General features: G+C 33.2%; 1 protein-coding gene across 19 annotated transcripts in view; it reads left to right on the forward strand.

Annotated features, from left to right (window-relative positions):
• The window catches only part of cac (calcium voltage-gated channel subunit cacophony), a 60,252-nt gene that overhangs the window by 18,981 nt on the left and 27,636 nt on the right, over positions 1-13,635 (forward strand). For 13 of the 19 annotated variants that reach the window (XR_014878451.1, XR_014878455.1, XR_014878452.1 and 10 more), the window contains exon 1: positions 13,030-13,175. Coding sequence is in view for 13 of the 19 variants with exons in the window: in XM_085193388.1 (XP_085049514.1) it covers positions 13,030-13,175 (146 nt within the window). In the remaining 6 variants the exon portion in view is untranslated. Of the gene's footprint in view, positions 1-13,029; positions 13,176-13,635 lie in introns of those variants that run through there. The other 6 variants (XR_014878456.1, XM_085193401.1, XM_085193399.1 and 3 more) reach the window with 2 other exon arrangements.

A 13,635-nucleotide genomic window follows, 5' to 3' on the forward strand; every position in this document is an offset into this window, starting at 1 on the left:
TCTGTTTGTCTATGCGTTTCTTCACGCTAATCTCAGAAACGGCTTAACTAATTTAAATGCAGTTTTCACTATTAGGTTCTTATCTTCTTTAGTTTCACTTAACATTTAGTGTTTGTTTTATTTCGATCGGTTTACAAATAAATACTTGTGATGTACAAGCGGGCGAAGCCACGCGAGGGCCTCTAGTTCGAAATATGATAACAGATAAGTGGAAAAATATTTTCCTGATAAACACTTCTTCTATACTTAATAATAAATACATTATCTTATCATAAATAAATAAGATAATAGTATCCACTGGTTATTAATATCAGTAACTAGAAAGTCAACAAGTACTACTTGTTTACTAGAATGCAATACTTATAGAGATATCTTACATAGTATATGTCTGTAGTAAGTACTTTGAAGTTTTATTTTTTTACGATGTATTCAGCCCACAGCCGGGTAGGCAGAGGGAACCTAGTGTTAAAACACTCCGTTCCCCACTTTCCGCCGAATTCAAAGCGACTGGGCTACGACTGCCTCAAAAATAATATAGATATGACAAAGATAATACACGTATATCGCTAGAAATGTCACAAATATTTCTATAGCTAGTAGGTCAACAGTGTACACATTTATAATGTATTTGACATGTAAACAGAAGATAATGGACGAATTTAGATAAATTGTGAACTCAATTGTCATAGTAACAAAATTATGTCATTTTATTTGACAATGACAAGTCAAAATGAGTAGTGTTTTTGGACACCACTAGATATTTATTAAGAAAACTATATATAACTGTTTAAAAAGGATGATAAAGTGAAATATCACGAGGTTTTCCTTTCGTGGCAGTGGAAAAAAGTACATTACAGCGAAATTAATATTGTAGAGATTCCAAATTCTAAATAGATACAAATATTATATGTATACGTTTACAATCAATTTGTAGTCTGCCAAATAACGAGGAAGAAGGAATTGCGTGTAGAGTGGCGAAACTCAACGCCGTGTTTTGCCTCCATACCAGAGCGAAGAAGCGAAAGTATTACATTTTTCAGTCCATTGAGTGGGAATCGAACCGCCACTACAGTCCCACCTTGTGCCCTTGTGTCGTCACTTCTTATGGCCTGACCTATTTAATAATATATTTATATATTAATAATCGGTAACAATAACATGTACCAGTTACCTACATACTCATACATACAGACACCTTGTGCTTTAATTAAGGCCAGTCTTTTCCGCAACAATTTCTTTTCCTGTTCATTATAATAAAAAAATAAAATAATATTAATAAAACATTCATTTAACAAGCGATTGCATATTTTAACATCACTTATTTCGTTTCTTCGCTCTGGCGTCTAACAAAGCGCCACTCAACACGCAATGCCTTCAGAATTAGGGGGAAATTGGGGAACGGAGTGACTTAACTAGGTTCCCTCTGACTAACCTTCTACGTGCGGGATACAGTGTGAAGCAGATTTTTTTTTAAACTTTAAATGAATATATTAAAATCAATATTGACGCGTCATTTTACGGGTATTTCCAGCGAAGCCTACGAACCTTTTGCTGTCTATAAATAAAATGAGAAAAGCACTTAGCCGTGGTAATCGGTTAAACACGCATAGGTAAAATTATTACGATACAACGATTTAATGTGTCCCCTCAATATGATAATGAAAGCTTAGTATATTAAAAAAATCATATGTATCCCGCACACAGCAGGGTAGGCAGAGGGAACCTAGTGTTAAGATACTCCGTTCCCTACTTTCTTTCTTTTAGAACTTATGCAAAGTAGGACTTACGTAATAATTCAATATCCATTTGTCAATTAAAAACCCTAACAAAGTTCGTAACGATGGATATTTCTTCCACGTTCACGTAAAAACTGCTGAACGGATTTAGATGAAACTTTACAGTATTATAGCTTATACGTCAGCATAACATATAAGCTATAATTTATAATTTATAAGCTATAATTTATAAATTTATAAAGATTTTGTATAGTTTATCTATAATATAACGATAACTTTAAGCGGGGAAAGCCGGGATGATACATATACTAGGGTAGACCAATTTTTTTTTTCTTTTTTTAAATTATAGTAAACCGAAAAAATATGTCTGTTAATTATATTAACAGGTATCTTATCAAGAGTAACTTGTTCTTTTAATTTGAAATTTTATTGAGATTAAACTAATAGTATTAATATAAAAACCAATCTTGTAGGAAATAATATGTCTAATATATTTTTTGCTTAATAGACTCATTTAAAAATTATTCCTCATTCATAAAAACTTGTATTTATGTACCTACATATAATAAACCTAATAACATAAAAGAAAAAGCATAAATTGATGCTGAACTAAGAACATTTGTTCGGATCGCGAATTTGCTAGAGAAATGCGTACCCATCGACCTCTATCGGTATACCCATAGCCCATAGCCTCATCGGCGCCGCCCCGTCTTCGGAAGGATCAAGGACAGGCGTCTGGCCAACATCCAAGCTGCAACTGTTACGTAACGGACGCGTTCATTAAATACTTTTGGGTTTTTGTTTTTTTTTTTATATACATATATATATATATATATATATATATATATGGAAGAGATTAATATAGGTAATTGTGTGTTTTTTTTTTATTTTATAGGTTTTTTTTTTATTTAATTTTTTAAGCTAGATATATATTTTACGGTATTAAAAAGATGTACATGCTTAAATAACAAAAAAAATCTCATAAGCTTAAAATAAATTACATTTAATATATATAATACAATTAAATTTACATTAAGACCGTCGTAGCGCAGAGGCACAAATGTGTGACTGTAACGCGATGGTTCGTGGTTTCGATTCCCACTCGCGGGAATGAATGATTATTTCGCTCGAATTCGCTCTGGTACCAAGGCAAAGCACGGCGTCGAGTTCTACCACTTTACACACAATGCCTCAAAAATTAGTAAAAAGCGAGGTAGGGAGTGTATGTTAAAACATACGTGTTAATTAAATATCCACTCCCTACGCTGCTGTACGCGGGAAAAGAAAAACACTAAATAGAAAATCCAGAAAAAAATAAACATTTAATTTAAATCAAAAACTCTCATTAAATAAAATATGCTATCGAACCTTTCCAAGCGACACCCTCGCACACGTAGCTACTCTGTACCTCGATTCCTAGAAGCAGTAAACACCCACGCCAGCCAGCCTTGCGTCACTCTTGTTGATGTCAAATAAATGACTCTGCCTTTCGCTTGTTTGGTGGTATTAAGATGTTTTTATATATTGTTAGGTTGTTTTATGGTGGTAATCTATACAGATTTAACTAAACTACTAGTAATTTGAAACCAGTTATGGCCCACTGGTACTATAAACGCGACTGCCTTGGAAATGAAATATTTAGGATATTTTCATTTCTTTGGTCTGATGTCGAGATAAATCGCGACGTTAGCTCTGCAACTCAACACGCAAGGAATCCAGAATTTTCCCTTCCTGTAGCGGAAAGTGGAGAGCGGAGTATCTTAACACTAGGCTCTCTCTGCCTACCTTGCTACACGCGGGATACAGCGTTATTGCTATTGCAAATATTAAATATTTTTTCTTACGTAAAATATAATTACCCAGAAAAAAGATTACAATGCTTATTAATCATTTTTATCTACACACGTATGTATGTACGTTATATACTCTATATTATTAACCTCCTTGGAAATTATTCAATAACTATTAAAAGTGATACTAAAATATTTCTCTATATCATAAACAATATCATACAAATTAGATAAAAATATCCATAATATATAAAGTGGCAGCCATCAGCCATGAGACTACGCGCATAGGAGGGCAGTTCGCTGCGGCGCCCGGCGCCCCCAAGTCGGGGTAGTCCGGCGCCGTCGCGTCTACAGCCTCTCAGAGAGACGCGTTGGAACTAACCCAGAAAATATTTTTTTCTTAGATATAGGCATCGAGGTCACCCCCGCCGTTATGGTAATGGGTCCCGGGGAACCCTATGGCGTATATTATAATTTATCAACGTCAAGCTGTGATAGGCCATTTTTCTTTGTGAACGCAGTTTTTATTTTAAAGTATTTGCATTTTCGGGATGTTTGGTCTGTGTGATTTTTTTGGCTGGTCAATAAAGATTTCGTAGGTACTGTATAGATGAGTGTGCTTAGTAAATGTATTTATTATTTTTATTCATGCAGCTTCACTCTGCATCCCCCATTTAGTAGGGTATTACGGTATTTTTTATATTTATAATAAAAAAATATTTAAAACTTATAATATTCATTGTAAGTAAATAATAATAATTCATTTGTAATAATTCATTGTAAGTAAATCAATAAATGATACAATACAATACAAAATCAAAAAGTTTTATATTTTTAAATTGGTTTAATCCTTAGTTTATAAATATATTATTTATCAGTGTTAGTCATTGTTTTAATAAATAATATAATTATGAATTATGAATCTAACCATGGAGATGAATTTAAAGCTATACCATTTCTATTCTCATAATTCTTTATCTATTTACCTATTCTTAGCTACCTACTACAAAATAATATAAAAAAACGATCACTTAACGCGATTTTGTAAAATTTTGACAGATGACTGAATTTAAATTTAGAATTAGAATAAAAATTAGGCTAACATTATTTTCAAGCAAAATAATCAACGGCAAAAATGATAATTATTTGACAATATAAATATTGTTTATATGTATAACAACATTTTCATATTATAATAATTTTTATATCATGTAATATAAAAAAGATAAACTAATGCAAAATTTACTACGAGAAAATAAACTAATAATATTTTTTTTTTCTAGATATATTTTTGTCGGGTAAACAAAAAAAATAATACTGATGTTTGACAGTTGACATTTCAATATGCTAGTTGTACGTTTATACTTTAATATTAATCGTGTTATTGTGGTTTTATATAAAAAAATAAGAAATAATTTACTAAAGAAAATGTGACTTAAATATTTGTTTTATAAATGGCAAACATTGGGTATGTAGAATGTTTAATTTAATTAACATTTTGATAGATTTAAACTAAAAAAAATGATATAGTAGTATGTACAATAACAGACTTTTCTCGTTTCCGTAGGAATTTCGGGAAATACTCGTTAAGTGCTTCCATTTCTTAAAACCTACATGCTAAATTTCATTCATCAGTTATGTCTTTCTTACCGTACAATCTGTTTCAAGTGTTTTCTATACAACGTGAGTTTAGCATAGTTGAGCAACTGGTAAGCTCGAAACATCACATTCAGAAAACTGAACCAATAGTATCTATAGAAGTATATGGCGTGACGCCATTTATGGCTCGGGCACAAGCGTGTGACTGTTAAAATAATATCTAATATTTTCATGATTTTCGCTCTGGTGTCGAGGTAGGGCGCGGTGTTGAGTTCCGCCACTTAACACGCCAACTTCAACGCGGCCGAAAATGGGGGCCGTATACTATGAAAAAACTTATCCAATAAGATTTCTCTTATTAGACATTTTCTCAACTGTTTTATAATGGGATGTGAATAATTTGATTTGGTTGACCACGACGTCTTTCTATAGCCAGACGACAATACTTCGAGGGTCTGGTTAATGAGGCGTTTGAAGGCCAAGATGCGCATCCTTCAGTGCCGCTGATCACTCGACCTGGTTTCTCAACCCTGCCTCAGTGACCCCCATAGGGTATTGAAAATTCTTAAGAATATTGATGATGTGTTAATTCGAAGGCCTTATCATAAATGCTATCTGGCGATATTAAATTTTTTTTTTATTAAAAAGGTGTTCCAATAAGTTTTAACTTAAATGTTTTTTATCGTAGGTGTTATTCATAGGTGAATGCTATTATTGTGGACTTACAAGGGTCCAAGGGTAGCTAGTGTCAAGACACTCAGTTCGTTCAACTTACCGCCCAATTTTTAAGCCATCGTTGAGATGTTCTTGCTATGAAAACTAACAAAATGACAATAATTTATTCCTCGGAGTGGGAATCGAATCCACAACCATCACGTTTATAGTACAGTTAAATTACATAACCAAACAGGATGTAGAATTACTTCTAATTAAGTCCCCCGCTTATAATTGAACCTGCACTATAACTGTGGATTTATTTATTTATTTATACATAAAACTAGTGGGCCCGGAAGCGGCTGCGCCCGCGAAAATATAAGCCTAAATAACTAAAATAAGTTAAAAAATAATAATAAGTGGAGGTTTATTATTAGAAAAAATATCTGAGTAACCGAAATGAACAAACAAAAGAAGTAAAAGTACCTAAAGTTTGCCGTGCGCGCGTCCTAAACATTTTTCTATATTAAATAATAATTATTTTTTGCGAACAATATTAAATAAAATCCCAAATGATTAAAATTACGATATTTTAAGTGCATAACATCCGTATAGACAACAGAACTGAGATGAATTAATTATAAGCAGCAAATAATTAAATAAAAATTAACAGTAATTCGAAAATATATCAAAATTTACAAAACCATCAAAGTCATCTGCCTGTTCGCGTCGGTCATACTATGCCACCCGAAGGCTAGGTCATTTCGAATCAGTGACATCTCCATAATTATTTATTACAATGTTATACAGTACACTATAATTTCCATCAAGATGAAATGCTAAAAGTGACTATTATATTTATTTTCATAAGGATGAATATCAAATTATAGAAATCATCTAATTTTTGTTAATGTATACAAATCTGTATCGGCGCGCGTCATGTATGCATTAAGCAAACTCATTTTGGGTGACGTTTTCTTAAAACAACTAACTTTGCAAATCGTTGCTTAGCAACGGTGGTTGTTATAAACATGGCGGAATAAATTGCATGTCAAATTAATACATATTTTAATATATTGATATATATCGAAAATATTACAAATATGAGAAAAAAAAGTATCCTATGTTCATCCCGAGACCTTCAAGTATCTCTATATGAGTATTTTATCACAATAGAATTAGCGGTTTGGGCCTGATTGCGTAAAAGACAGACAGACAGACAGACAGACAGACAGACAGACAGACAGACAGACAGACAGAGTTACTTTCGAATTTATAATATAGGTATGGATTGAATATTTTACTAAATATCTTTATTTGATTTAATGAGCCCGTAACGCCGGGGCGCAAAGGTGTGACTGTAACGCATCGGTTGTGGTTATTTCTTAATATTTTCATTTCTTCGCTCTGGCACCAAGGCAAAAGCCCGGTGTTGAGTTCCTCTACTCAACAGGTAATACCTCGAAAAATTCGGCGGAAAGGAACGGAGTGTCTTAACACTTGGTTTACTCTGTCTACTGATTTATCTTTATTTGATAGTTTTTTTAACGTTTCCTAGATAATAAAACTTATGTCTAGACATGTTGTTCTATAAAAATAAATGTCTTATTTTCTTCTTAAGACAAACATGTTATTTCCAGGATATGTTTTTCGTTTAAAGTTTTCACTAGCATATTACTAAAACTATCGTGTTTAACGATTTCTTATATCTTCTATCTTTTTTATAATTATTGCATTTTGATAAACTCGGATAAAAATATATTTTATTTAGTTTCTTTTCTTTCAGCGAGTAAAAACTAAAAAAAACTATGAGAATACGGATTAACAACACTTTTAAAATATAAGATGACTAATGTCTTTGTATATAATAGTCATTCTATTATACGAAAAGTTTTTGTAAATGAATAGTTTTATTTTATATATATTACTTATATTAGCTTTCTTCTTATGCTAATCAGCTTATGCTCAAATGCCCATGGTAATTCTGACCATAGGTACAAAGGGTTATACTGAAACGATGTAACATAGACGATAAAATAGTTTTGTAATGGATATTCTATAACAATACATCTATTAAAAAAAAATTTTTTTCTATTCAAATTAGTACTTTCGGATTGAACCCAATTAGCGTGTTCAATTAAGGAATTTCTCCAGCTAAGAGAAATTTTCTTAACGTCATGGTGTATCCCACAGTAGGGTAGACACAGGAATAAGCTCGTTAGCGGAGCAAAGAAATGAAAATAATAACTATTTCATTCCTCTGAATAGGAATCGAATCCACAACAGTCACAAACTTATGCACCGAGCCATAACTTCCGCAATTTCAATTTTCCAAATCCAGTAGTTTCGTCCGTACAAAATAGATAGATAAAGATACAAAAAAAGTAATATAATAATTTTGTTAAAACATATTATTTTTCAAATATAAAGTTTAAAACACGTTTATTAGAAAAATATTCCAAGTTTACTCCATGTTTTGTATTAAGTTGGTGACAAGGCTAAGGTAATTAAGCTATAGGGTAGCTGTTCAAAACGGAATTGTCACGCTATTCTCGGTATTAGCTGCTCTATTGACCTAAATCGATGAGTCAATTTTATAAGCTAATAACTGCTTTGATGAAATGCACATCTATCTAATAAATATGTATTTTTGGCAACGACGAGGCAAACCGCAGCGTTTAGTTCCGCCGCTCAACCCGCAATATTCCGAAAAATCGGAGGAAATTGTCGAATATAGTGTCTTTACATTAAATATTCCTGCCTATCCTGCTATGTACGGAATAAAAGAAGCTGAAATTGAAAAAAGAAATATTTAGCGATATAAGAATAAATAACTTCTTGTAAATGCCCTCTAACTCTCCACTTTTAAACCGTCTCAGAAACATTGCTTTTGGTGGTGGGGTCAATGTCGTACTTTGCCATGTCAAAATATATGTTTTAGGTATATTTTTCTATGTTAATATAAACTTTAAAGCTACAGACGCTTAGCGGAGTGTAACGTTTGTAAATGTTGTCAGGGATTAATAAATGTTTATAAAATAAATGTTTTCAGAGATTCCGTACCTCAATAAGTAAAAACAGAACTCTTGTAGGTTTCCTGGAGATCACGAAATTAATATAAAATACTCAAGTAGTGTATTACATAAAAAAAAAAACATAAATTTATATTTTTTAGTTTATTTCATCCAAATTGACGCACTTACATAAATTAAGTGAACTATTTGTACTTCCCGTTTATAATTTCCACTGTCCGCGGAATGCTCAAGGCATTTTGTGTTCATTAAAGGAACTCAATGCATTTGACTCGTTTTGAGAGCGAGAAAATGAAAATATTAAATACTAGCGGCCCACCCGCGGCTTCGCCTGCGTGAACTACTTTATTATTAATTTCTGTCTCCATGAGTACCTACGTCCTATAAGTGACGTCCATGCAAAATTTGAGACTCCTAGCATTTGTAGTAACGAAATTTCATACAAACTTTCAACCCCAAAAACAACCCCTTAGAAGTCGAATATTACAAATTCCCGTCTTAGCGAGCACCTACGTCCTATAAGTAACTCCTATGCAAAATTTTAGATTCTTAGCACATGTAGTTTCTGAGATTTCGTGATGAGTGAGTGACCTTTCGATTTTATATATATAGATTTCAATCCCCGAGTGGGAATTGAACCCATAACCGTCGCGTTTACGCTCGTGCCCCCGCGCCACTACGCCCTCAATACGGAATAATATAAACAATATAATATTCTACATTCACTGAACACAGCTTAACAAGCTTATTCGAATACTAACTTACTTCTCGTATTGTCAAATACACCCAAACAGAAGCGATATTGAATCTTTGTTTTCATACAACAAAACCGCACGCATACTGTGAAATCAGAATATAGGTCAGTGCCAACCCACAAGCCCTATATGGAAGCTATAGGGAAGCTAACGAAATGCATTAGATTAATTAATAGTTTTATACGTGCCCCAACTCGTCTCTGGGGGGCACAAAAGGGGCGTACGACGTTTATCAGATGCTACAATATGCTTTCAACTAATTTCATACTGGAGTAGTTTTTTTTTTAATTTTTTTTTGTAGAGCGATTGTATATTTTGTGAATGCGACTGTTGGGAATGTTTAATAATTTTTAATAGCTTTTAGCGGGCGTCTGTAAATGTTGGGTGTGAGAGGTTGTGGATTCGATTCCCACTTAGGGGAATTTCTATGCCTCTAAAATCCGTTAGAAAGAGAGGAACGTCAGTATCTTAATACTAGGTTCCCATGTTCCATTTGCCTATCTTGCGGTTTACGGGATACAAGTTACTACATACTTCCTTTATTTGAACAGTGCTCCATACAAGAGTTCGAAAAATAAAATTGTAATTTAATTGTATTTGAATAAAAGAATCTAAAATAAAAAATAGACGTAATTAATTTTTTTTCTGCTAAAAAAGCTAGTGTTAAAACATTCCGTTTTTTACTTGCCGCCTTATTTCGAGATAATGTTGAGTGAACCCAGCATAGTGTTTTTTCTTACTACATATTATATCGAAAAAAATACGATAATTTTTATATAATCTTTCCCTTAAGTAGCACCTTCGACCCCGAATCTTCAGCTTTTACCGAAATATCTCTATTTTCTCTTCTATTTTGCCACGATGGCGGAACGAATAAATGCTTATTTTCAAATATACCATTTAGAAGCAACAAAATAAATATTTAGTGTATACCAGAGCCAGAGCACAATACAACAATATGGCTATTTCAGTAAAAGCATGACTGACTCTTTATCTACCTATCTCAATTTTTTATTTAGAATTTAGGTCATTCTTATTTAATGTGGAAAATGTATGATCTATAGTTTTTTATAGTAATTTTTAAACATATCTAAAAGACTCCTAGCAAATATATTAAATATTATGTTACTAATGAAAACTAAAGCAACTGCTAGTGTTTATTGTAAACCCAATGTATTGTACGTAGCATGTTTGGTACTTGAAATCATCGTCTTTTGTACTTTAAATACTCAAAGAAAGTAATCCTTTAGTAAAAAGAACGAGGCCAGGAGAGGAGAGGCAGAGGAGGCCATTTAAATAAATGTAAATTATTGCTGTTTTAATTATAGTAAAACTTATATGAAACTTAAAGGAACTTAAGCATGAATAACAAAATTTACGTTTAATTGCCAATGATAATGTTATTATACTTCTCGGCTCTAACATTATAGCTAACGTCGTTAGGCACGCGATATCGTACACGTTCCAACCCTAGCCTATCCTATATATATTAATTTAGGTTCAAAGAAATATAATAGCAAATACTATATTAAGGATAACTTGAGGGTTAATTTTAAACTTTTTTGAAAATATGTTTTGGAGAATGATTTTTGCTTTTATTTATTGATTACTGTTTCTCTTTAATTGAAGTCAACTGCCTTATATACTGCTATATGCGAGAAACAACGTGTGTTAGGGCGATATTATCTATATATATAAAAGGACTTGTCCTCACTGACTGAGGTAAGACGCACGCACAGCCGTAACCGCTGATGGTGGAAACGTGAAATTTGGACAGATATTTACTTTCGTAATCTGGACATCCACTAAGAAGGGATTTTGAAAAATGTTAACCCTAAAGGGGCGAAATAGGGATTGAAAGTTTGTATGGGAAAAAAAAAATCGGCACCGATATTTATAAAATTTGAAATTCAGACTCTTAAAAGTATTTAATTGAACACATGTTTCATGGTTTTCTAGAATTCTTCCCTTAAGGGTGCAAATAAGGGGTTGAAAGTTTGTATGGAAAAATCTTAAAACGCCACCGATTATTAAAATTTGAAATTTAGACTCATAAAAATATTTCATTGAACACATGTTTTATGGGTTATTAGAATTCACCCTTAAATACGCAAGCGAAGCTGCGCGCGTCCGCTAGTTTTTAATATATTACTTGTACCGATTACGTTATGCTTTAAAGAGAAGAGAACTGAGAAGAGAAAAATTGAACAGAATATTTTTAATTATCTCCAAAGTCACCAATAAATACATGAACACAGTCGCCAAGACTATATTTTTGTAAGTATTATTATAATAGGATCCGGCACATGCTGTACATGGCGGGTGGAGATGAGCGAAGCTACATTGAGAAATTTTCTGTTTTCTCCGCACGCGCTGGGTTAGTTCAGTCAAAATTCAATCTTTGCGCGTGAATTTCAAAACGTTCCACAGCTTAACTCTGTTGGGCACAGTTTGACCATTTACTAAAAAACTACAATTACAATTATCACCAAACTTCGTTGGGACCACCGCGTCGTCCACAACGTTCTTGCTAAATTTCAGAGCTGTAGATTTATCGGTCTAGAAGGTCTCTCCAGGAAATTGTCAATCCAATATATGCGAACACCCGACCACCTAAATAATAAATAACAATTTTTCTATTTTCCTATTGAAGATAATACCAGCCCGACTCACCACTTTACTTTCAATTGATAATAACAGCGTGCTTACAAATGTCATATAACGTGATATTGAAGTTAGACATGCAATATGCGGGATTGACGTGACGTAGAGGTATAATAAGGACTTGTGCGGCTTAAAAGGATGGTAATGAGTTCAAATCTGTATGCAGATTTGTATTTGGATTTTGCATTTGAGAAAAATGACGTTTATTGGGTTCCGCAATCCAACGGTAATGTTTTTTTATGAACGAGAAATGGAGAAGGGATTGGCTTATTACTAATTTCTAATTTTCTTATTTCATTTAGATGCACTAAGTTAAAAAATATATGACATAAATAAAGGCAGATTTTTTTTACAATTACGTTTATTTTCTAGATCGGGTGACCTATATACATAGTATAATGATAAATTATATTAATTGAATAAAAGTTGGCGCCAGTCATGGCTCAGGGGCACTAAGTGCGACTGCAAACACGACTGGTTGTGGGTTCGATCCCCACTCGAGGAAATGAAATATTTATTTAAATTTATATTTCCATTTCTTCGCTCTGGTGTCGAGGCAAAGCGCGGCGTTGAGTTACGCCACTAAAACACGCAATGCCAGAATTCGGCGGAAAGTGCAGAATGGTGTGTCTTAAAACTAGGTTCCCTCTACCTTGCTGTGTGCGAGATTAGCTTATTTACTCAGTTATGGTCGATCGGCAGGATGTTTATTTTATAGAATTACCTGGCTTCTTTTTTGAATTATTGTCAAATTAAACAAATGACATTATTTAAACTTTTGTTTTTAAAATGTAACACAATGGTTTCCAGGTTGGCGGCAGCGCAGGAGGCGGCGGGCGCGCAGGCTCGCGCGGCGCCAGCTGATACCATGGGCGGCGCGCACCAGCCCGCTACTCCGGAGCCCAGCTCGCTTTTTATATTCTCCGACGAAAATCCTATACGGAGGTATTTATTTTGCTAGTATTACAAGAGAATTAGACAAACATAAATCTACAAACGGTCTAGAATTAAGGAAAATTAATAATATCTTCAAGAAAAACGAATTCGGTACCTATAACTTTAAATACCATTGATATTACTAATATAAAAACTTCTTAAAAAACCTTTTCTAGGTTATAATTAAAGTACGAAAACAGTACGATTGCTTCTGTTTAATGAGAAAACTCCCTCAGTCTCATTTGCAAGGGAGCAGTAACTAATGTCTAATACATATTTAACGTTCACCTTGTTCTTCCCATGCATTTTGTAAACAAACCGTCTATGGGCTATGCGCCGAGTGAAACACTTCTTACCTAAATATTCATAAACTGCAGAGTTCGGTTCAGGTTGAACCATTTACTTTTAGGTTATCGTAACATTTGTTCAACCTTTCCTTCTGAAAATTAGAACCGAAGGGTGGGTCTTT

The sequence above is a fragment of the Heliconius melpomene genome, chromosome 11, assembly GCF_056956725.1.
Source record: "Heliconius melpomene rosina isolate 202511_hmr_F chromosome 11, ASM5695672v1, whole genome shotgun sequence".
Classification (NCBI taxonomy): Eukaryota; Metazoa; Arthropoda; class Insecta; order Lepidoptera; family Nymphalidae; genus Heliconius; species Heliconius melpomene.